The following is a 25593-nucleotide window of genomic DNA, read 5'->3' as shown; positions in this document are numbered from 1 at the left end:
TCGGGACGTATAATAAGAGGAGCCTCGATGACAAGCCTTGGGATTCGGGAGAAGGGCAGCGTCATTACCTACGGAAAGTAACAACCTGAATGAATCAATCCACAGTCAATGACGAGGGGACTTTACTTTGTGATAACGAACTACTTTGAAACTTTGCGTTCTCCTGGGGCCATGACTAATAAAAAGATCTATCCGTACGTAGATGGGGAGGGCAAAAGAACATGACATAATTGTCGGGACGGGGTGTGTTTTCTCTCTAATCTTAAACATTTCCCGTCATCTATAAAGTAATAATGTTCCTTAAAACATCCACCTTTGTTTCTAAATTAACCGCTGTCGTCATAAAGTTGGCATTTTGGTCACTGCAGCGAGACACAACATTCACTCGTTCAGAAGAAGTAGTCAACTAATTGCGTGTAGCCTTCATAAAGGTAACCCATTTTGTGTCTCCATGTGAATTTTAACAGGTTTGAGGGCTCAAAACTGTCTTAAATCCTCACCTATCTGTATACAAATATGTCTGACACGTGACCTATAAAGATACTGCATAATACTGCCTTCCTCGTGGGCTGAAGTACATTATGTATTATCTCTTGTCTACCGCCATACATTTCTAGGTCAGGTCACCGGAAGTGAATGCCGCATGACTCTATCAGGTGGGTACATTTCTTATACCCGCTGTTTCGGTGAAACTAACGACATGACGCGGCGCTATTGTCAAGCGGTTCATGTCAGGATGCTCCGACACGCAGGTCAGAGGTCACAGCGTATATATATAGCCATGACATGACATAAACCAAATCAACTCGTGATCTCGATGTAAAATTCCACTATGTCATCCTGACCATCTAGACACATATTGATTCGTCACCACGTATATTGCATCCACTGTATTGTGGTATCTATTGCAAGGGGCCTTCGATTCCTGTATATAATAGGTCATTTGCCGAGTCAGTTTCCGTATCGTAAATATAATATAACAGCTAGTGGATCAAAACTACATATTTGTTTATTCCTCGTATATACTGAACCCCAAAAGAAACTCCACCCCAAGTAACATTGCATGAAAAGTTGTCATTTGAATATATGGATAATTTATGTCAAAGTTTCTCAAATTTAATATTACCTTGTCCGGAAAAATGAAATTTGATGATAAAAAAACAAAGCAGATGACAATAAAACCGATCGCCCAAACGCATCACGGCAACGGCCATGGTAACCCGATGCACGTGAGTTCCGTGCAAATTGAAATACACATGCGTTCCCCCATTTCTTGCCCTATAAAAATCTACCCAGATTGGATAACATTCATTCGTTATTGAATTGCTACCACAAGCCAAGATTGACAAGAAATCAGCGACACCAAGCCTTTGGACGATTGCAAGCTGGACAAACCGCCCGGCAAGTAGCCAATGCATTTTAAGTCCACGGAAGGACCATATACAAGCTCCAGCAACGGTACCAGACCACCAACACTACAGATGACCGATCACGTAGTGGAAGATCAAGGCTCACCACCCGACGTCAGGATCGTCAGATTGTACGACAGCATCTTCAAAATCGCTTTGTTACTGCCGCGGAAACTGCTCAACGGACCATGGGGACACACCAGCGACCCATTAGTGCGGACACCGTGCGTCGACGATTGACGAGCAGACACGTCCACTGTCACAGGTCACACCGAGGACCCATTCTGACACCAGGTTATCGCCGGGGCCGTCTTCAGTGGGCAACACAGCACCAGCAGTTGAGAAGAGTCCTCTTCTCAGACGAGAGCCGTTACTGTATCTCAACAGCAGGTGGCGGAGAGGGAGTCTGGCGACGCCGGTGGGAACGTTATTCGGATGCTTGTGTTGTTGAGAGAGACTCGCGGGGTGGTCCGAGCATCATGGTGTGGGGTGGAATTGGTCTTGCACAGAGGTTCGGCCCTGTGGTCTTCCAGAACATCGGTCCAGGGAGAGGCAATGGTGTCACAGCAGCTCGGTACATTGATCAAGTCTTGAGACCACACGCCTTACCTCATTTGGTACGTCGCCGCAACCACGAGTTTCAGCATGGTAACGCCCGTGCCCACAGTGCGAGAGCAACAAGAGACTTCCTCCAGCAGAATGGCATCAGAACCATGCATCGGCCTGCCCCCATTCTCGATTTAAATCCCATTGAGCACCTGCAGGACGAGATTCAAAGACTGCTGAATGACGTCCGACGAAGGCCGACCACTGCAGCTGAACTGCGTCAGGCGTTCCTCAGAGTGTGGGCTCAAGTGCCTAGGTTCTTCATCAACCGCCTCATCCATTCTATGTATCGACTTTGCACGGCACTCATCACTGCACATGGCGGACACACGAGATACCTGTGATGCCATTTTCTCAGAGACTAGTGTTGTGTTTCACTTTAAGAACATTTGACACTTTAATTTCAACCTTGATGATCAGTTTTGCCAAGTTTCTTCTTTTTAATATGTCTCAAAGTATGTTTACAGTGTTTGGACAAATAAGGTTTCTCATATATCTATCCATAGTGACGTTTCTTTTACGGTTCAGTATATTATATTTACCCTGGGGAAACAGACGAGGGTATCATTTAATGTCATTCTTAAAATAATCGATGTTTAAGGCTTAATTTCTCTCACTGAAATAACTTAAGAAATAGCGTATGAATACAGTACCAGAGTGGACCGCCCCATGCATAATATAGTGCCGACTGATTTGAAGCCATGTTTGTGTACTGAAACACTCTCACATCGGGAAATGTCATTCAAAAACAAGTTGGGATCGTAGGAAGTAATTTATTGATCATCTATGCATGGAACGTATAAAAGTAGTTCCCATATTTGCATATTTATCGAATCATGATGCCAACTTTATCGGACTGTTTATCACTTCAATAAGAGTATCGATTATGCACATGATGAAACAGTTTTACATACAGAGCATTTGTGTTGGCGCAGTTTTAGTGGGAAAACCTGTCAGTCCCAGTAAGTTAAAAACGCTTGACCTGTCCGGCAACTCGATTTTATGACATGTAGTATTCTACCATTTAACAATCATCCTAATTGTACATAGACTATGTATCAGACATAGACACTGGACCACGAGGATGTCAAGGACACTGGATCACCGAGGATGTCAAGAACACTGAAACAACGATGTTGTCAAGGACACTGAATCGCCGATGTTGTCAAATACACCGAACCGCCGATGTTGTCAACGACACTGGACCAAGAAGGATGTCAAGAGCATTGGAACAACGATGTTGTCAAGGACACTGAAACAACGATGTTGTCAACGACACTGGACCAAGAAGGATGTCAAGAGCATTGGAACAACGATGTTGTCAAGGACACTGAAACAACGATGTTGTCAACGACACTGGACCAAGGAGGATGTCAAGAGCATTGGAACAACGATGTTGTCAAGGACACTGAAACAACGATGTTGTCAAGGACACTAAACCAACGATGTTGTCAAGGACGCTGGACCAAAGAGGATGTCAAGGCCACTTGACCAAAGAGGATGTCAAGAGCATTGGTACACCGAGGATGACAAGGACACTAAACCACCAATGATGTAAATGACACTGGACCACAGGGAATTCCAGATTCGCCATCATTATTATTCTTGGTCGGTCAATTTTGAGGGTTTCTCCAAATAAGTAAACGTCTGGAGCCACTATTGATTTGGGCTTTCCTTAAGCTGACCCGCTATGATACCTAAAAGCGTCATTAAACCCGACCTGTGATCCGGGGTAGAATAGGTATTCAGCAACCCATGCTTGCTGTAAAAGGCGACTATGCTTGTTGTATGAGGCTACCAACGGGTCCGAGTGGTCAGGCTCGCTGACTTGGTTGATGCATCGCATGATCGCGTGGATCGATACTCATGATTTCATTAATTGGATTGTCTGGTCCAGACTCGATTATTTACAGACCGCCATACTCACTCACTTACTCACTGACTTTTTCAGCACAATGAGGAAACTGTACTTCGGCGGCAGCATCAGTGCGGGGAGACAGGACTGCACCCTCTATGCCAGGATCATTGCCCAGCTCGAGGCCTATGGCAGTGTCCTTACCAAATATGTCGGCGACCAAGATGCCATAGAAAGTAACTTCTTCAACATGTGTAATTTCAGCATTGTTGCCCTGCACGCAGCAGTTCAATCTCATTAAAATCACATCTTAGCTCTCGCTACCGCTAAACAAAGATCTGAGGACATCCCATTAGGGGTCACGTCAGAACGACCTTTCATCCGACCAATCAGAGCGTCGCTTACCAGATCATGAAAGTGACAGTCGGAATGTGATTTCTAATCATGCAACCTCGAAAATGTTAACACGGGGTATTCCGAACGATAGTTACGGGTTTAACGACTGAATACGTACAATCTAGCCAATATATTTGCCATTCCAGAATGTTCTTTTGTTCAGGTTTCAAATTTTTAATCGAGAATTTGTCAAAATATGTTTCGAAGCGTAGTCGCCGATTCGAAATTAGTGCCGTAAAGCACGAGAAAGCTGCCTTCTGATTGGCTAATGTTGACTTCTTGTCAGTCTTTCCATTGGTCGGTCAAAATTTGCGCAAGGTCGGTCTGACGTGACCCGAAAAGGGATGTCCTCAGATCGTTGTTTAGCGATAGCGAGAACTAAGATCTGATTTTAATGAGATTGGCAGCAGTTCTTTGTCATCGTAAGAACCGACTCAGATTAGGATTCGGGGGTTAAACTGTGTGTAACTTAGTTCACTGTTTGGTTTAATTAATTTCCCCTTATGGCAGAGAGCGTTGCTCATGCTATCAACCACTAGTTTGCTTGGTCCAGATTCGATTATATGCGGGATACCATGACATAGCTAGAATATTTATGATTGTTGCGGGGAACAATATTTATCCACTTTCTCATTCATTGTTAAGTATCTTGTTGCAAGGACAATAACTATTGCTGAAAATGTACGAGTTGATATTTGAATACATACGACCTTAGAAGATCCGTGTTAGAATAGGTCTTCAGCATCCCATGCTTGTCGTTAAAGGCGACTATGCTTGGGGCAAGAGGCGAATAACGGGATCGGGGTCAGGCTCGCTGACTTGGTTGATGCATGTCATTGTATCCCAATTAAGTAAGGATAAAAATTTATTGATGAACAACTTCTTTATTACAATTAATTAATACTTACTTAGCACTCCAACTTCTAAATGCCTATCAAAGAAGATATCCCAATTATGTGGATCGATGCTCCTGATGTCAATCACTGGATTGTCTGGTCCAGACTCGATTATTTACAGACCGCCGTCATATAGCTGGAATATTGTTGAGTGAGGCGTCATATTGAGTCATACTCATTGATATGAATCATGTAGCGTGATACCGTGTCAAATACAACCGCATCGCATAACCGTTGTAGACTTCATAATGACTCTCTAACGTAACACGTGCAAGCATCTCATTTCTGTTGTTAATCTCCCTCTCAGTGCAATTCAATCTACACCGGTAAATATTACGATCATGTTATGTGTAGGAGAAACCATGTCTCCGAGGGATTACTAGAAATTGTAAACCCTCACATGAGGGACGTTCCCGAATGTGAGGGTTTACAATCTCTAGTAATCTCGAGGAGACATGGTTTGTCCAACTTATAAACCGACTCATCGCATAGGCAACGTTTTTAATTAAATAATCGAATAAAACTCCCAAATGTTTAACCTGTATCGGAGATGAAATATCGCCTGCAGTCGTGAACTCGGTTCAGTGAAACCGGTGACCTCAGCACGTGGGTTTCGCAACGGTGCGAAATCTGCACGTGCGTCTCGCAATGGCACGAAATCTGCACGTGCGTCTCGTAGGCTGTTCGTAGTTTTTGTTCTATCAAGGGTTTACAATGATTGGTGTTACAATCGTTGTAATACCCCCTACGAGGTGTTACCACATTTTCAAAAACTCCCTATCGAGTTACACAAACAGTCAGTAGGTTTATATGTTCACATATTGCATCCTACAATCTTCATTGTTTGCAGAGGAGAAGGATCTGGCACCGAAAGTTAATCACGACCGAGACATTGCTTGGCTGAAGGAATGCGATGGTAATATACCTGTAGGTTATATTTGCACTGTAACACGTTATGAAACGAATGCCTTATATTTCCCACAGCGGCACGGGCGTAGGATAAAACACGTCAGAGGGTGTTTATGATATTTAAAACCCGAATCCAAGGGATAAACCCGAGGTACGTCAACATGACAGTTTCAAACATACTGTCCATGAACTTCGGGAAACGGGCGTAAAATATCTGTTGCTGGCGTGCGGTACTTGAAAAAGACATTCTTAAAAGCATTGCGTATGTAGCCTTGTGGTACACTCACTGGGCTTCAGATACGAAGGTTGTTAGTTCGATCCGCGGGCATATTTATTTAAGAAAACAGTTGCCTTTTATATTTCATTACATTATATTCAAATGCAAAATAATTGTCTTGCGAGAATCATCAAAATATTACAATATAAACGGAAGTTGTTCTAATAAAATCCCGGGTACATTATACAAAATCCTGGGAATATTATAACATCTCTGTTTATGAGATTTAACCCGACTGGCGAACAATAGGATGACGTCACTGGAGGTTTATTAGTCAGGGAAATAAGTTTCAATAAGTTTCACTTGACACCCATTTTTACATTGTTTTGATTGCCTGCGAAGCGTTCCTTCGCAACGTGTCGTCATATAAATGCATTGTACATTGTCACAAATAACTAAAGATGACGTCATCCATGATCGATAGAATCATAAGAAGATTGTGTGTGATGAGATTTCCAAAAATTTATTTGTGCAGGTGAGTCTTCATTTGTCTGGGTAACCCCCACGTCATGTCTACGTTTTCTTATACCCCGTTCACATGCACAACATTTACGTAAGTAGGTGAGGTGGGGTGAATGGAGGTTTAACATCGCGTACAAGATTATTGCACTTATATAGCGACGTGCATGCACGTGTGTGTGTGGCTGCTTGTACTAGTCGGACTGATGCCGATTTATAGTGCTAGCTCACTGAGATACCATGCCGCAGTTTAACATGAATACCCCACTCAGACACAGTATACTGACTCCGAGCCGATAAGTCCTGGTTTTACCCCTTTAATGCCGAGCGCCAGACAGGGTAACAACAAGTACCATCTTTTAACGTCTTTTGGTATGACGCGGACGGGGATCGAACTCCGCACCTTCCGCTCTCCGGGCGGACGCTCTACCACTAGACCACGGAGGCGGTCTAATAACGTCAGTAATTTTACACATGCGTAACTATACGGACGTATATGTAAATTTACTCTGCGTTCACACGAAAAGCATCTAAGGTGTGTAAATAAAGTATGTAAATTGTGTAAGGCACACATATTCGTCAGTCTGTTCACGACTTTCAACACAAAACAGGTTGTTTTGCAATCAAAGTTGAATGAGAAGAGAGTTACTTCACCGAAAATTTTCGCGTGAAGCAACATGTGTTTGATTTATTTTGTACACAAAGTTTTGACTCCTTGAAACCAAAAGAAAACACCGTCCGCTCAACTCTGTATATACGCATAAAAGTTGGCAACATTGCAACATGTACACACAGTGCAAAGTTACATTTACATTTGCACCTGCTCCAGACATGATGCAAATTTTCCCCTGGTGTAAATATACACACATATTCACATGCCAAGTATACCCACGTATATGTATTTCTACACACGTATGCACATATACACACATATGTTTAGAGGCGCATGTGAACGGGGTATTAAATATCTGTGGGTTAATTATGACCTCTTTACAACTCGGTATTGTGAAGTATTCATCACTGGTGAAATAATGTCGCAAAGGTTTGGCTAATTAATTCACAGATAACCCGTATTCTCGTATTTTCTAAATTCGTGGCAGAAATGTATGTTGTATATTGTTCAGAATTTGCATTGTCGTATATGCCACCACGCCCCAGATGACGTCATATGAACCCGGAATTCCTACCCACAATCAACTCTGTCCTGCAATGGACTCAACTTTATGCAGTGACAGGGCAAAACACACGTCCTCTGTAATGATTTTGTTTTTGAAGGAAACTTAAAGCCCCATTCACATGGACAAAATTTACTCATGTAAGCAAATTTACTCATGGAGTATATTTACTCATGTAAGCAAAAGTATATTTACATTGCGTTCACATGAAGTTTATGCAAGGCAGAAGTAAACATCATTTCATAAATAAATTGTGGACTTTTATCATTTGAGGCCATGTCGCTGTCGAAGATAGTCAACCAGAGGCGAAAGAGAGACTTTCCATACTTTCTTAGTATGGGATTAGTCTTAGGATTATGCCAGGAAAGAGAACTGTGGAAGAGAGAACGTTCTCAACACTGGTGGAACATTTGAGGCCATGTCGCTGTCGAAGATAGTCAACCAGAGGCGAAAGAGAGACTTTCCATACTTTCTTAGTATGGGATTAGTCTTAGGATTATGCAAGGAAAGAGAACTGTGGAAGAGAGAACGTTCTCAACACTGGTGGAACAATGTCGTCAAACGATCATTTGATGATAAACTGTGGATCGATAATGACACGCGAAACATTTTATGTTCTTTACAAGGAACTACAGCCGTATTTTCCTGCACAGGAAATGTATGTGAGGGAACCATTGGAGCTGGATCACAAGGTGGCCATGACAATTTACTGGCTTGCTCCAGGAGCATTTATACTTATGAGTAAATATACTTTTACTAGACCTCATCAGGTGTAGCAAATATACTTTTACTCATGTCTCTTTACTCCTGGAGTATATTTACTCACGTAAGCAAATGCGTTTACATGCCACCATAAGTAGATTAACTTATGTAAGTATATATACTCACGTAAGAGTGTAAAAGTGTCCATGTGAATGGGGCTTTAGAGAGAGATGGCCTTGATTTTGCGACAGAGGAACGTGTGAACATCCATTTGGGCATTAACATTTCCGTTTTTCGTTCTAATGCCACTCACTCCTTTTACAGCCCTCATTGTGGAAGTCACGCAAGCGTCACTCGGAGTGGGATACGAGATAGGGAGGGCCGTTGCTATGGACAAAAGGGTTCTCATTTTATTTCGTCCCGAAACTGGTAAAAGTAAGGAGTCATCTTTCACTTTGCATTCGCCCTTGAGAAATCAGGGTAACAAAATTATCCCCAGTGTCCCGTGATTTCGTGTAAGGGTTGTCTAATAAGGAGGAACGGGTTGTAACAATGGCCCACTTGCACAAAGCGATCTTAGCGCTAAGGCTATCGTAAGCCAATGTATCAGTACGGTCATCTGACAGATAGTGCGTCATTGTGCCCAACGATGTGGATCATTGCTCATGCCATCGACCACTGGTTTACCTGCTCCAGACTGGATTAGACATTAGTCAACATTATTCCAGCAATATCACGACTGGGGACACCAGAAATGAGCTTCACTGACATTCTACCCTTGTGGGGAAACGAACCGGAGTGAACACTTTAACTTTGAACACTAGGGTACCCCACTGCTCCCATTTCATTGAAAACAGTCATGTGATAGTATTTGTATTGTCTCTCTTTTGGACCCGTTAAGATTCCGGGGTAGAATAGGTCTTCAGCAACCCATGCTTGCCGTAAAAGGTGACTATGCTTGTCGTTAAAGGCGACTAACGGGATCGGGTGGTCAGGCTCACTGACTTGGTTGATACATGTCATTGATCCCAATTCCGTGGTTCGATGCTTATGATATTAATCACTGGATTGTCTGGTCCAGACTCGATTATTTACAGACCGCCGTCATATACCTGGAATTTTGCTGAGTGTGGCGTTAAACAACAAACTAATCTACCAAACCAATCTTTGGTTTGGGTGACAACCAAGACATTTATTATTTCATGCACTTACTTTTTCAACACACCAATACACTACACAACCAGTAAACAGTGGAATAAGTCTTCATACTGAGGAGGATGTTGGTCATATAATGAGCGCTTCGGGTGGATGCGATTTCGCAATCTCAGAAAAGAATTCATAAGGCAGTTCGTTATATCCGAAATTAGCTAAGAACGTGATCGCGACATTGTTAATTTCTGCTGCACTGGGATCACAACGTCGGCCTGCCGACTTCGTTACTTTCAGATATCATCGTTGGGGACCCATGAAGAATAGGTCTTCAGCAACCCATGCTTGCCGTAAAAGGTGACTATGCTTGTCGTAAAAGGCGACTAACGGGATCGGGTGGTCAGGCTCGCTGACTTGGTTGATGCATGGCATTGATCCCAATTGCGTGGATCGATGCTCATGATGTCAGTCACTGGATCGTCTGGCCCAGACTCGATTATTTACAGACCGCCGTCATAGAGCTGGAATATATACTGAATGCGCGGTTAAACAACAAACAAACAACCAAAACCATCCTCGTAGTGACCTGGGTCAGAATTGCTCACGATCACTAGATCGTCTGTCGTAAAATCACTTGATTGTCTGGCCCACACATATTTATTTACACCTCCGTCATATGGCTGTAATATTTCTGACGATCGCTTACACACAAAAAAAAACTGACATCCGGTATTCTGTGTGTTTTTCCTCGTGTCAGAATGTTCCAAGATGGTGGCGGGTGCCGCTGATGGCACAACGGTTGTGTTCAAGGAGTACTGCGAGGACCAGCTGCCAGCTATTCTTGCCGAATTCTTCTCAGTGGTAAGTTCAGTACATGTATGACTTGTTTTTTTGTTTTTTTTGTTTAACGCCGAACTCAGCAATATTCCCGACTCGATTATTTACAGACCGCCGTCATATAGCTGGAATATTGCTGAGCGCGGCGTTAAACAACAGACAAAACAATGGTGCAAGCCTGTGACGCTTACCACTACGTTGAAACCTGCAAGCGCGAGTGCTGACAAACCTAGAAGCGTGATCAGGGAGATTTGAGTGATTTTACACATATGGGTAGGATGATCGTGTGAAATCACTCTCCGATATTTGCGCATGTGCAACTTAGCGATTCTAAATGTTGATTGGTTTATTGAAGCCAAATGACGTCACAGTGCTTCATTGTTGAGAAAATTCGATGTGACGTCATCCATTGTTCAAGACGTCACAGATTGATTCCATTACGTCATCTCTGTAGGGTTGGGAGGGTTGACATTTCGAACGTTTGTTCTTCATTATCTATCTTAAAGTAATGCCAGTGATGATCCGGGGTAGAATAGGTCTTCAGCAACCAATGCTTGCCGTAAAAGGCGACTATGCTTGTCGTAAGAGGCGACTAACGGGGTCGGGTAGTGAGGCTCGCTGACTTGGTTGATGCATGTCATCGATCCCAATTATGTGGATTGATTGATGCTCATGTTGTCAATCACTGGATTGTCTGGTCCAGACTCGATTACTTACAGACCGCCGTCATATAGCTGGAATACTGTTGAGTGAGGCGTTAAAAAACAAACAAAAAAACAAACAAATCTTAAAAGCGCATGGGTAATGTATTGAAAAACCAACTTGAAACTCGGAAGTATGGATTATCTGTCCCTCGTGAATGAATACAATAACACCATTCATTCACTAGGGCCCTCTTCCCGAGGCAAGGGAGTTAACTGACTATAAAAGCCCAGTTTCCACTGGTCAGTTAACTCCTTTGCCTGGGGAAGATGACTTATCCTAGGGTGTTAAGGGAGTGAGTGAGTGAGTGAGTATGGTTTTACGCCGCTTTTAGCAAAATTCCAGCAATATCACGGCGGGGGACACCAGAAATGGGCTTCACACATTGTACCCATGTCGGGAATCGAACCCTGGTCTTCGGCGTGGCGAGCGAACGCTTTAACCAGTAGGCTACCCGACCGCCCCAGGGTGTGAAGGGAAGAGCGGCAGGACATAGGACTAGTTCACCCCCCTACACGTAAAGTGGGTAGTGTTAGGGTAAAGTTATGTATCTTCTTTTCTAATACGGGGGCACGGGTGGCCCAGTCGTCTAAGGCGCCGCGATTCGCTGTGCAGAGTTGCGTTCCTTGGGCACGCCAGGATCCTATGATTGTGGGTTCGAATCCCGATTATGTTTCTAGGTTTGTCAGCACCATACCCGTGCTCGTGGGTTTCACCGAAGTGGTAAACGTCTGAGACCTGCATCACTTCGAGCTTTCCTCCCACATTAAGCTGACACGCCACGATGTAACTGGAATACTGTTAAAAGCAGCGTTAAACCAAACTCATTCACTTTTCTAATACAGTCGATAATTACTTCATGTCGTCTCTTGGGACATAAATCATGTGAAAAAATATGTATAGGTGTTTGTTTTTAATGTGTCTTATATTTCTTTTCAGACTGAAAACAGCTGATTACAATATTGTTTCTGAGCTCCCCCAAACACTGTTTCGATCATCTATTTGGTGTTTTATGACGATAAGAAGGAGTAATATTTCTAAACAATTCATTTCCATTAAGTTAAAGCAAGATTTACTAAGTTTTTTTTATCATAATTTGTAATATCATAATTTGTCATAGCCCCCTTGTTAAGTAAGTAGTTGCTTATATATTGTGTAAAAACAAGTGTCGGTGTACTGTTGTGAATTTGTGATGTGTGAATAAATATTGAAATGTGGAAGACAATGTCGCCATGCATGTACAGCAGCCATGTCGAGTACTCCAAACAATCGATACACATACTACTTCACACGCTCTAACCACTACCAAATGGGCAGCAGGGTAATCTTATGGTCAAAGCGTTCGCTCGCCACTCCGAAGACCCAGGTTCGATTCCCAACATGTGTACAATGTGTGAGGCCCATTTCTGGTGTCCCCGGTCGTGATAGTGTTGGAATATTGCAAAAGTAGTGTAAAAACATAGTATTACCCACTTGACCAAATTACATTGTTGCAATGGTCGTATGTCGGTTGAAATCTACTCACTTTCAATCTTAGCTATATACATGTAAATCTTGCGCACCTGTTGTCTGCATGCATGGTATGTGTTGATGAAACACTCACACCTGTTGTCAAAATGTATGGTATGTGTTAATGAAACACACGGCACTGTTGTCAGCATGCATGGTATGTCTTGATGAAACACACGAAACTGTTGTCAGCATGCATGGTATGTGTTGATGATACACACGCACCTGTTTTCAGCATGCATGGTATGTGTTGATGAAACACATGCACATGTAGTCAGCATGCATGGCATGTGTTGATGAAACACGCACCTGTAGTCAGCATGCATGGTATGTGTTTATGAAACACACGCACCTGTTGTCAGCATGCATGGTATGTGTTGATGAAACACACGCACATGTTGTCAGCATGCATGGTATGTGTTGATGAAACACACGCACATGTTGTCTGCATACACGGTATGTGTTGATGAAACACACGCACCTGTTGTCAAAATGCATGGTATGTGTTGATGAAACACACGCACCTGTTGTCAGCATGCATGGTATGTGTTGATGAAACACACGCACATGTAGTCAGCATGCATGGCATGTGTTGATGAAACACGCACCTGTAGTCAGCATGCATGGTATGTGTTTATGAAACACACGCACCTGTTTTCAGCATGCATGGTATGTGTTGATGAAACACACGAAACTGTTGTCAGCATGCATGGTATGTGTTGATGAAACACACGCACATGTTGTCAGCATACATGGTATGTGTTGATGAAACACACGCACATGTTGTCTGCATGCATGGTATGTGTTGATGAAACACACGCACCTGTTGTCTGCATACACGGTATGTGTTGATGAAACACACGCACCTGTTCTTAGCATGCATGGTATGTGTTGATGAAACACACGCACCTGTTGTCAAAATGCATGGTATGTGTTGATGAAACACACGCACCTGTTGTCTGCATACACGGTATGTGTTGATGAAACACACGCACCTGTAGTCAAAATGCATGGTATGTGTTGATGAAACACACGCACCTGTAGTCAGCATGCATGGTATGTGTTGATGAAACACACGCACCTGTTGTCTGCATACACGGTATGTGTTGATGAAACACGCGCACCTGTTGTCAGCATGCATGGTATGTGTTGATGAAACACACGAACTTGTATTCAGCATGTTTGTGTGTGTTGATGAAACACTCACACCTGTTGTCAGCATGCATGGTACATGTGGTATGTGTTGATGAAACACACGCACCTGTTGTTAGCATGCATGGTATGTGTTGATGAAACACACGCACCTGTTGTCTGCATGCATGGTATGTGTTGATGAAACACACGCACCTGTTGTCAGCATGCATGGTATGTGTTGATGAAACACACGCACCTATTGTCTGCATGCATGGTACATGTGGTATGTGTTGATGAAACACACGCACCTGTTGTCTGCATGTATGGTATGTGTTGATGAAACACACGCACCGTTGTCTGCATGCATGGTACATACGGTATGTGTTGATGAAACACACGCACCTGTTGTCAGCAACGCGCACTAGCCGTTTTAGCGTTGATTGAACACACACTCGCCGTTGTCAGCATGGATGGAACGCACACTAGCCGTTGTCAGCATGGATGGAACGCACACTAGCCGTTGTCAGCATTGATGGCACGCACACTATCCGTTGTCAGCATGGATGGAAAGGGTTGATGGAACACAAACTAGACGTTGTCAGCATGGATGGAACGCACACTAGCCGTTGTCAGCATGGATGGAACGCACACTAGCCGTTGTCAGCATGGATGGAACGCACACTAGCCGTTGTCAGCATGCATGGAACGCACACTAGCCGTTGTCAGCATGGATGGCACGCACACTATCCGTTGTCAGCATGCATGGAACACACACTAGCCGTTGTCAGCATGCATGGAACGCACACCAGCCGTTGTCAGCATGCATGGAACACACACCAGCCGTTGTCAGCATGCATGGAACACACACCAGCCGTTGTCAGCATGCATGGAACACACACTAGCCGTTGTCAGCATGCATGGAACACACACTAGCCGTTGTCAGCATGCATGGAACACACACTAGCCGTTGTCAGCATGGATGGAATTCACACTAGCCGTTGTCAGCATGCATGGAGCACACACTAGCCGTTGTCAGCATGCATTAATTTGAGGTTTGGGTTCCCTACACGCAAACTGAGAGTAAATAACTACGCCCATACAGTGAGTGGGTGAGTTTTTAAACCGCCCTGAGCACTATATCCGCTATCTCACGTTTACCCCTTAGGTGAAACCCATGGGCAAGGATATGGTGCTGACAAACCAAGGTTCATGAAAATTACGGAGTATGGATTCGAACTCGCATTAGTAGAACCTGGCGTCACCAAGAACCACAAGGATGCACAGCACAGTGCGGCTCCACGTGTGGCCTGTTGGCATGGACACCACCTGGTACCCCATATCATGTATTTTATTCATTTGTTAATAACACAGCTTTGTAGTAAGTAGGGTCTCGCTATGTGCTATAAATAACGAAATCCATTTTAAGAAATTGAAAATATAATTACGGATGTCGATTGACATTATTATAGAACAATGATCAACAATATGTATTTAACAATGATCACTGTTTCAGGGAATATGTATTTAACAATGATCACTGTTTCAGGGAATATGTATAGATCAGTGACCACCGTTTCAGGGAATATGTACAGAACAACGATCACTGTTTCGGGGGGATTTTGTATAGAACAACAATCACTGTTTCAGTGAATATGTATAGAACAACGATCACTGTTTCGGGGAATATGTATAGAACAATGATCACTGTTTCAGTGAATATGTACAGAACAATGATCACTGTTTTGGGGAATGTGTATAGAACAACGATCACTGTTTCGGGGAATATGTATAGGACAATGATCACTGTTTCAGGGAATATGCTTAGAACAATGATCACTGTTCCGGGGAATACGTATAGAACAACGATCACTGTTTCAGTGAATATGTATAGAACACCGATCACTGTTTCGGGGAATATGTATAGAACAACGATCTCTGTTTCGGGGAATATGTATAGAACAACGAACACTGTTTCAGGGAATATGTATAGAACTATGATCACTGTTTCAGGGAATATGTATGGCACAATAATCACTATTTCAGGGAATATGTATAGGACAATAATCACTGTTTCAGGGAATATGCATATATCAGTAACTGTTTGGGGGAATATGTACAGAACAACGACCGATGTTTCAGGGAGTACCTATAAACTCGCTTGTAATTTGCGCTTATAAATAGAGCAGAATGTATTGCACGTGACTGCATACCTATATTTTAAAAATAAAACCAGACCCGTGAAGATGCGGGAATAGGTCTTCAGCAACCCATGCTTGCTGAAAGGCGACTAATTGGATCGGGTGGTCAGGCTCGCTGACTTGGTTGATGCATGTCATCGTATCTCAATTGAGTCGATCGATGCTCATGGTGTCAATCACTGGATTGTCTGGTTCAGACTCGATTATTTACAGTCATATAGCTGGAATATTGCTGGGTGCGGCGTTAAACAACACACAAAACATACAACCATGTTAATATGATCATGTCAGTGGACACTGTCACTCCGAGGACACACACACATATACATTTGTACCGGTCGCTGCACGTTAACATGAGCACAGCGTGTGAAGCCCATTTCTGGTGTCCCCCGCCGTGATACTGCTGGATTATTGCTAAAAGCGGCGTAAAACCACACTCAATCACTCGCCGCACGTAAACCATCGATCTGTTGCTGACGCGCCCTGATTTGATCAGCCCGGCCTTGACCTTGTAAACAATCTGGCGCGAGCTGAGAAACACGTGGGTATTAGTGTTTCGCTTCGTTGACTATAGACGATGCGTAAATAGACCTCAATCTGCGTGGGTGATTGTGTACTTGGTTGAAAACATCTTAAGCAGAAATACCATTTTTGTAAGTAATGAGAAAAGCATTGCGTTTAGATCTAGAAACATGCGATCTCAGGTTTGTTCGTACAAAATGGAAAATACGATGGTTATCAGCTGGTTATGCTAGGCTTCTGTGTTGCTTGGCAATATATCGCAGTACTTGGTGGATGTGTTTCATATGGTGTCGAAGCATGACAACGCATGTCGCTATGTTTCCTCATAACAACGCAAATGATATCATGAGTAGTTCCTTAAAACAATATTCAATATTGATTTTCTGACATGTTCAAACAAAACACGTTTTCGTATGATGTGAAATACCACTGGTTTATCAGCAGATAAACATTTTATATCACACCCTTGTCGAGACATTGTGAGGTAATTTTCGTTGGCAGAATAGCAGCTAGTATGACGTCATTATAACAATGTATAGTTAAGCTCCACAGTGCCGTTGTAAAAAGCGATGTTGACGCTAAGGTGATGGTAACTCCAGACTTACGACAGTCGTAGCGCTAATGTTGTTTTGTACAACGGCACTTGGGCTGGGACGAGTCCAAATTTACTACCCGGGTATCCACCCCACTATTACCCGACCCTACCCAGGTACCCGATGTTGATGTCAAGAGATAGGCACAAATGTCCGGTTGTGAATAGTTTGACCGTAGCCCTGGCAAAATGTATTTAGATACTCATAGCAAACGATCTGGTCACACATACATTGAAGTTGACTGAAGCTTTATCTCTATTCAAACATATGTAAGTCAGAATCAATGGGTGCATAGTCCGAAAAAAATGAGAACATAAGTCACTTATAGTGTAACCATGGAAGTTCTAGATAATTTTTGCCATCAAACAATATATCAAGTGACTAACCGCTCCAGGTAGTCCTGTGGGTATCTGGGTCCTACTCAGGAACCACCCAACCCGGTACCGAGTCATCTGTCCTGGCCCTAAACGGCACCCACAACGTTTTCATCAATATAGCATGTATTCTTATTATATATGTCATGATTGCAGCACTTCAGAGTGGTTCAAATATATGGAGCAAGTGAGGTATTAAAAGTGAGATATTATGGGGACAGTGTAAAACTGTTTTTAAAATATTCTCATTCAGAGACAAAATGCAAGTCTAACATTGATACAAATTGTTTTACTTTTCCTATCTGTGCAGATCAGTGGCGTAGCTACCACATTGCACAATTTGAAGTCGTTACAAGTATAAAATAAATAAGTAAAAAAAAACAAAACTTTTGTGTATTCCTTTCAGTCGTTTGTTATAGTTTCATGATCTTTTGTTAATTTACAGGTTGACCTGCTTACCAGTGTCAAAATTGTCGTTGATGAATTGGTTCAATGTTGTTTGCTTGTTACATTTCTTTTACCCTTTGCAAACACCTGGTGTTATAACTGATTTTCTGTGGTCAATTCATTTAATTTTCACAGCTATTTTGCCATTATGCCAAATGGAATCTGTTTCGGTGGACAATCTAGAGTGGTTATTCTCTTGCATTAACAATTTATATTATATGATATGTGGGTTTGATCACAATAATCAAACTGTTAGATACTTGAAATAAGTAATGTGCAGAAGGTGGTAAGGATATTTCTTGATATCTCTGTAATAGATATGTTGCACTGGCCTGCTTGTGTTTGATAAGCGTTATGAGTGTTTAAGCACAATAAGTACTGCAATAAATGATTATAATAACAATAAATAACAAGTGCATTTATAATGCGCCAAATTCTATTCACCGAGTGGATTCTCATAGCGCTACACTATTATTACCCCGGTTAATGGATCAGTGAGCACTCGTTTTCATTCTCAGCTCCCTGGGGAGTATACAACCCACGCTGCCTGTGAGGCGCTAGAAGGTTAACAGCCACATTACCATCTCATCCTACCGGGTACCCACTCACTGCTGGGTGAACAGAGGCACATTTCGAACAAAGTCACTTGCCTAAGGAGACACCACATGTGGTACATGTGCTTCAGTGTGGGGCAGGACCGAAGCCCTAGAAACTCTCAGGAGTCAAGCTGCTGAACGGGCTCACCCATCCAACTACTCTCCGAGACCGACGTTGCTTAACTTCACCTGATTCGTGATCTGTGCGCTGTGCACAGGACCACGTGCCACCATCATACATCTTATTTTCCCCTAGCTACACCCCTGCAGATGTGGGATGATTATTAAAATAACTAGCACTGACAAACACTTAAAGAGGGCAAATATTTTGGAAGCAATGTTTGTGTTCTATAGACTATACCTTCCACACAAAATGACTTGTCCCTGATGGTTGCACTATACATATATATACTATATGTCATTGTTATAGAGAGATGAGCAAGAAGATCTACTTCTGTGGCAGCATCAGTGGGGGACAGCAGGATGTGGACCTCTACGGTCGCATCATCACCCAACTCAGGGCCTACGGCCCTGTGCTCACTGATCATGTGGGAAAGAAGAATGTCCTACAGTGTAAGTATTAACGGGGAATAGGCCTGGCTAAATGCCAGTGCTAACAAATGTCACATCCCTCAAATAGTTTCTGGGTCTTTTAGTTCAAATTGTATGAAAAAAGTTTCACACATGGTATTGATTACCTTCAAGACCAAGGCAAACGATGGGAGCATTGTCCATGAAACAGTCTCCTTTTAATGGAAAAAATTCAAAATGATTAATCAAGAATGAATTGTAACATAACAGTACAAAAGACAGAACATGTGAAGGCATGGTACATTTAGCTGTATACTCCCAAGGGCGATAACTGTAATATAATAGTATGAGTTATTGACTGAGTTGGGTTTAACGCCGCCTTTAACAGTATTCCAGTTATTCCAGGCCTCTGACGTTTACCACTTCGGTGAAACCCACGAGCACGGTGCTGACAAATCTAGAAACATTATCGGGGCAAACCGGGATTCGAACCCCAAAATCATAAGTTTCTGGCGTGCCCAAGGGACACAACTCTGCACAGCGAATCGCAGCGCCTTAGACAACTGGGCCACCAGCGCCCCTTGTAATATAGTAATAATGTGCATATAAATAATGCACCAATCAACACCCTCGAGTAGGATCAAAGTGTTACATTATTACCCTGTCAATGGATCAGTGTGCAGTACTAACAGATTTTCATTCTCAGGTCCCTGGGGAGTATGAACCTCTGCTGCCTGTGAAGTGGTAGAAGGTTAACAGTTTATAAGAATGAATTTAAAAATCAAAATGCACATTGGTATAGTTTGTGTCTGTTGAAATTTATTTCTTGATTTTCATGACATGCCTGTCCCCAATTTTGAAAACAAATTTTGTTTATATTATTAAGCACAGTTAAGAAACAACTTTTTCAACTGAAATTCCATTTTCTTTGCGCCAGTTTCTGACTTTGAGATGCAGGAGGCAATGTCTTAAGAGAAGTCACACGGTACATTTGAATAAAGTTTACTCTTATGAATTTGTAACCTAATATAGAAATACAACTTAAAAGTAAAATCAGAGTTCCAGACAACTTTTTGAGCAATTGAGCTTTTACTCTTGGGTTTCTATTTTAATTGGGTTATCCCATTTTTCATTGGGTAACCAATATTTTTTCACTCATCCATTTATCACTCTATTGGGGTTTTCCCAAAATTAGTGAACATTTTAAGATTTAAAAAAAATGAAATTATGTTTTAGATGTATATAACGGTTATAAATATATAGGCTTGACTCGGAAAGTAAATTAGCTCATAATTGTGTTTCAGAAATTAGCTCCATTGTACACATGCTTAGAAAGCTTCATTGGGTATTTACGTGTGCTGTTTTTATACATTTGAGTTTTTCATTTAATGCACGCGTTTCTGTACGCAAGATAATTGAAAGTTATTGAAAGTAAAAAAGCAGTTATATGTAGCTCTGTAAAATCCTCCGAACCAGTTTTGAAAAATGTCATGAGAAACAAGAATATTTTAAAACTGGCCTTATGTACTTGAGCGATGTAGGAACCAATGTGAAATCCTGTGTATTACAAGCATCATCATCATCATCATCATCATCATCATCATCATCATCATCCTCTACTGTAAATCCTCCACCTACTATATATATATTCTGTGTACAATGCTCCTCATTTAGTCTTGCTTGACAAGGATCTATGTATTAGGATCTATACCGAAACATTGCCTTTACAGTATTAAAGAAGTTATTATCCATTAATTGTGTCTACTTTGTCATCCGTCAACTTCTAAGTAATGCCTAACAAACAATTCATCATCATCATCATCATCATCATCTTGTTTTCATCGTCATTATGGTCCTTCTTGAAATAACATATGTTGTGTGTTTCAGTGGAGGCAAACAACAGTGCCAAAGAAATCCATGATCGCGATGTTGCCTGGCTGGAAGAATGTGATGGTATGTCCTCCTCCTCTCTACTGGGGCGGTCGGGTAGCCTAGTGGTTAAAGCGTTCGCTCGTCACGCCGAAGACCCGGGTTCGATTCCCGACATGGGTACAATGTTTGAAGCCCATTTCTGGTGTCCCCCGCCGTGATATTGCTGGAATATTGCTAAAAGCGGCGTAAAACTATATTCACTCACTCACTCCTCCTCTCTACTGACTTGGGAGGAAAAACAAAAGAAAGCTTTTGGCAACTATTCTTTTGCAACATTTAAAAAAAATATATATTTGTGTTTTGCCTCTTTTCATAATTATCAAGAAATATAAAATTAGAAAAGAAACATAACAAATAGGTTTGGTCTAATTTTGATTTGATTTAATTTTCTTTGTTAGCCGTGGTGGCAGAGGTTACCCAACCCTCACATGGAGTCGGCTATGAGGTCGGAAGAGCTGTGGCCATGAAGAAGCCAATTCTGCTGCTTTTCCGTCCAGATTCTGGGAAAAGTATGTTGGTTATACCGTGCTATATACACACAACAGTAGTAGTAGTCATCAAAGTTGAGATAGTAGTAGTATTCTGTGTAGAAGTAGAAGTGACCTGTGAAGATTCCGGAGTAGAATAGGTCTTCAGCAACCCATGCCTGCTGTAAAAGGCGACTATGCTTGTCGTAAAAGGAGACTGACGGGATTGGGTGGTCAGGCTCGCTGACATGGTTGATGAATGGCATCGATCCCAATTGCGTGGATCAATGCTCATGATATCAATCACTGGATTGTCTGGTCTAGGCTCAATTATTTACAGACCGCTGTCATATAGCTGGAATATTGCTGAGTGCGGTGTAAAACAACAAACAAACAAAGAAAGAAGTAGAAGTGTGGAATGAAGAGAAACTAGAAACACCTGAGCCACAGAAGACTGTAAGTTATCTCCCCTTACTCGCTCCACAGGAAGATACAAGTGCTAGTTTAGTTAAGTCTAGTCCTGTGCCATGACTCTGGAATATATATTTTTTAGGTATATTTTTTTACTATTACCTAGGCAAGTCTAGATCAAACAAACCAAGTCTAGTTTGCTTGATTCCACAGCAGAAGAGGAAAGGTTCTTTAAAAAAAAAATTTGATTAGTTTAAAGACATGTTTTTGTTGACTGAGTATTAGTCTAAGTTAAGTGAGTGTGAGTGAGTTGGATTTAACGCCGCTTTTAACAGTATTCCAGTTATATCACGGCGTGTCAGCTTAATGTGGGAGGAAAGCTCGAAGTGATGCAGGTCTCAGACGTTTACCACTTCGGTGAAACGCACGAGGCACGGGTATGGTGCTGACAAACCTAGAAACATAATCGGGGCGAACCGGGATTCGAACCCACAATCATAGGTTTCTGGCGTGTCTAAGGGACGCAACTCTGCACAGCGAATCGCGGCGCCTTCGACGACTGGGCCACCCGTGCCCCCGTCTAAGTTAAGTCCTGCTTTAGTTAAATGCTGGTTTAGTTAAGTCCTGCTTTAGTTCAATGCTGGTTTAGTTAAGTCCTGCTTTAGTTCAGTGCTGGTTTAGTTAAGTCCTGCTTTAGTTCAATGCTGGTTTAGTTAAGTCCTGCTTTAGTTCAGTGCTGGTTTAGTTAAGTCCTGCTTTAGTTCAATGCTGGTTTAGTTAAGTCCTGCTTTAGTTCAATGCTGGTTTAGTTAAGTCCTGCTTTAGTTCAATGCTGGTTTAGTTAAGTCCTGCTTTAGTTAAATGCTGGTTTAGTTAAGTCCTGCTTTAGTTAAATGCTGGTTTAGTTAAGTCCTGCTTTAGTTCAAGTGCTGGTTTTTTTTAGTACATGGGGTGTTTTATGTCTCCAGGACCGTCATGCATGATGAAGGGGGCAGATGATGGCAGCAATGTCGTTTTCAGGGAATACGTCGAGCCCCAGGTACCAGAAATCCTGAAAGAGTTTCTTGGATAAGAAAAGGTCAGTTGTATCATTGTGTTACACCCACTCTTGCATCATTAATGAATAATCACAACACAATGATTTTAGTTAAAAAACGATGTGACTTTAATTGGGGGTAGAGTATGTCTTCAGCAACCCATACTTGCCATAAATGTCGAATGTCTATTGTAAGAGGCGACTAACAGGATCGAACTTGGCGACTCACAAACTTATCTTCGTATCCCAATTGCATAAATCTATGCTCATGATGTCAATCACTGGATTGTCTGGTCCAGACGCGATTATTTACAGACCGCAGTCATATAACTGGATTATTGCTGAGTGCGGCGTTAAACAACAAACAAACAAACACTCATGGTCGAGTCACAACTGACCTAAACTGGTTCCACTGTTGATATGTGCCGAGAGCTTACCACTTTTAGTTTAGGTAAACAGGAGCTGACCACCCAGCCTAACTGGCATTACCATGAAACCATCTGACACATGTACATCACATCACAATCAAGAAAAATATATGTACATGCCTGTAACAAAGGATAATTGATTATACATTCTACAGTGTGGAACAAACAGTGTGTTTACAAAGGGGCATTATTCTTCTTGCCGTTCTTGCATACCACTAGTAATATAGTAACCTCATAACAAAAGGAAAAAATAACATTGATCAAATTACCGCCATTGCAAGGGCTTGACAAATCTCTTAAACCAAAGATATAAAAAGAACATAGGTCGGTTCATTAATCAATAATTATATAATTTTTTGTTTATTTTCTTTCAGATAGTCTTCGACTGCCATTGTGTAGCTGCTGATCTGAGTAATAGCTGACTGAAACCTGAAGTACAAATACCATGCACAGGCAGACCTCATACACACTTAGGATGACTTGTTTAATGTCTTACAAGAGACAGAACTTTGCATTTTTGTCTTGAAACAGAAGTCTGGTCATGTAGGCATGGTATTGCAGGAATAAAATATGGTGTTGTTATTAATATTTTCTATGTAAACATGATAAGAAGCGAAATTAATAAAAATAAAAATGTAATAAAATTACAGATAGTTTAATTTTTTTAAAGAAATATGGCATGTTAGAGTTGTTGAAAATGTACAAAATTAAGTGTAAGTTTCTTCATAAAATGAAAATATTTGGCATTGGCCAAATAATGGAACATAATAAAGTAACTTCACAACTCCAGAAGTGTTCAGTTGGTCTGGGACTAAGCTTCATTTTGAACACTGCCTTAGCACTATTCATTATGTATCATTTTACGTAATTTACGTTGTGTTTAATTGAACTCTTTTATATCTCATTCCTCATACACTGATATTCAATGCAACTGAAAATGTTTATGAAATGAATGTCAGTCAGAAGAACACATTGTGTGAAGAGCGTGGAGGAAATGACAAGAACTATTCAAGTATCTATCTGATATTCATACATTTTGTACACCCAGTGAATTTTATGAGTTAATTTTATTGTTATTTTTATGAATAAAAGCTTCATAGATAGTAGTATTATGTTTTCTTTTACTTTGGTATTGAAAAAGGATAATTATGGAAAATCCAGTGATTGACATCATGAGCATCGATCCACGCAATTAGAATATGGTGACATGCATCAACAAAGTCAGAGAGACTGACCAACCAATCCTGTTAGTAGCCTCTTAAGGACAAGCATAGTCGCCTCTAACGGCAAGCATGGGTTGCTTAAAAGATAACATGGAAAAACACTGTGAAAAAATGTATTGCAACTGTATTTTCTATGTCAGCAAAAAAACAGGCTTCAATTCAAGTCTACAAATAGTTTTCTTTCTACCTTGGACTCGTAATAAATACGTAAAATTGGTGTTACACCAACATTTGCAGTTCATGGACATCCTTCAACAGGTGTTTGCCACGGATCTATAATTATTATCCATTCCTTTACTGATAATTGAAGTAGATATAACATGCAGAATAAAACAACTTATTTTAAATGTTGCTTTTATGTCAAAATTTGTACTTACATCTGATTTCAGTTTTCTTTAATTGTGGTTTGGTTTGGTTTGTTGTTTAACGCCGCACTCAGCAATATTCCAGCTATATGACAGCGGTCTTTAAATAATCGAGTCTGGACCAGACAATCCAGTGATTATTATCATGAGCATCGATCCACGCAATTGGGACCGATGACATGCATCAACCAAGTCAGCGAGCCTGACCACCCGATCCCGTTAGTCGCCTTTTACCACAAGCATAGTCACCTTTTACGGCAAGCATGGGTTGCTGAAGACCTATTCTACCCCGGAATCTTCACGGGTTTGTTTAATTGTGACCATAAGATATATACCAAATACAAATCTACCATGCATCTGTCAACCAAACAGTTCCAGTATACATAACAGTCATCATACTTTGAAATAAAACATTTCCTCTGTTCCTTACAAAGGGAGGGATATTATAAATAAAT

The 25593-nt window shown here is 41.6% G+C and overlaps 2 protein-coding genes across 6 annotated transcripts; both read left to right on the top strand.

Moving 5' to 3' along the window:
- The first annotated feature begins 365 nt into the window (after window positions 1-365).
- Window positions 366-12573, top strand: LOC124119707 (putative 2'-deoxynucleoside 5'-phosphate N-hydrolase 1). Of its 4 annotated transcripts, none has more exons than XM_046482310.2 (6): window positions 366-431; window positions 3967-4106; window positions 6013-6078; window positions 9009-9119; window positions 10591-10694; window positions 12312-12572. In XM_046482310.2, the coding sequence occupies exons 2-6, from the start codon at window positions 3971-3973 to the stop codon at window positions 12324-12326; spliced, it is 432 nt and encodes a 143-aa protein (XP_046338266.2). In that variant the 5' UTR covers window positions 366-431; window positions 3967-3970; the 3' UTR covers window positions 12327-12572. The 4 variants fall into 4 exon arrangements, with proteins under 4 accessions (XP_046338266.2, XP_046338264.2, XP_046338265.2 ...); XM_046482308.2 differs by lacking the exon at window positions 366-431 and adding an exon at window positions 527-656 and having other exon boundaries at window positions 12312-12573; XM_046482309.2 differs by lacking the exon at window positions 366-431 and adding an exon at window positions 663-752.
- Window positions 12574-16617: 4044 nt separating this feature from the next.
- LOC124119706 (putative 2'-deoxynucleoside 5'-phosphate N-hydrolase 1) lies at window positions 16618-24653 on the top strand. Of its 2 annotated transcripts, none has more exons than XM_046482306.2 (6): window positions 16618-16754; window positions 19176-19318; window positions 21164-21229; window positions 21607-21717; window positions 23055-23164; window positions 23925-24653. In XM_046482306.2, exons 2-5 carry the CDS (start codon window positions 19180-19182, stop codon window positions 23156-23158), a joined length of 420 nt encoding a protein of 139 aa, XP_046338262.2. In that variant the 5' UTR covers window positions 16618-16754; window positions 19176-19179; the 3' UTR covers window positions 23159-23164; window positions 23925-24653. The 2 variants fall into 2 exon arrangements, with proteins under 2 accessions (XP_046338262.2, XP_046338261.2); XM_046482305.2 differs by having other exon boundaries at window positions 16713-16866.
- The last annotated feature ends 940 nt before the right edge of the window (window positions 24654-25593 follow it).

This window comes from Haliotis rufescens, unplaced genomic scaffold, assembly GCF_023055435.1.
Source record: "Haliotis rufescens isolate VD_foot unplaced genomic scaffold, xgHalRufe1.0.p SCAF_9, whole genome shotgun sequence".
Lineage (NCBI taxonomy): Eukaryota > Metazoa > Mollusca > Gastropoda > Lepetellida > Haliotidae > Haliotis > Haliotis rufescens.
Note: the sequence above shows the minus strand (reverse complement) of the source record. Positions and strands in the feature narration are given on the sequence as shown.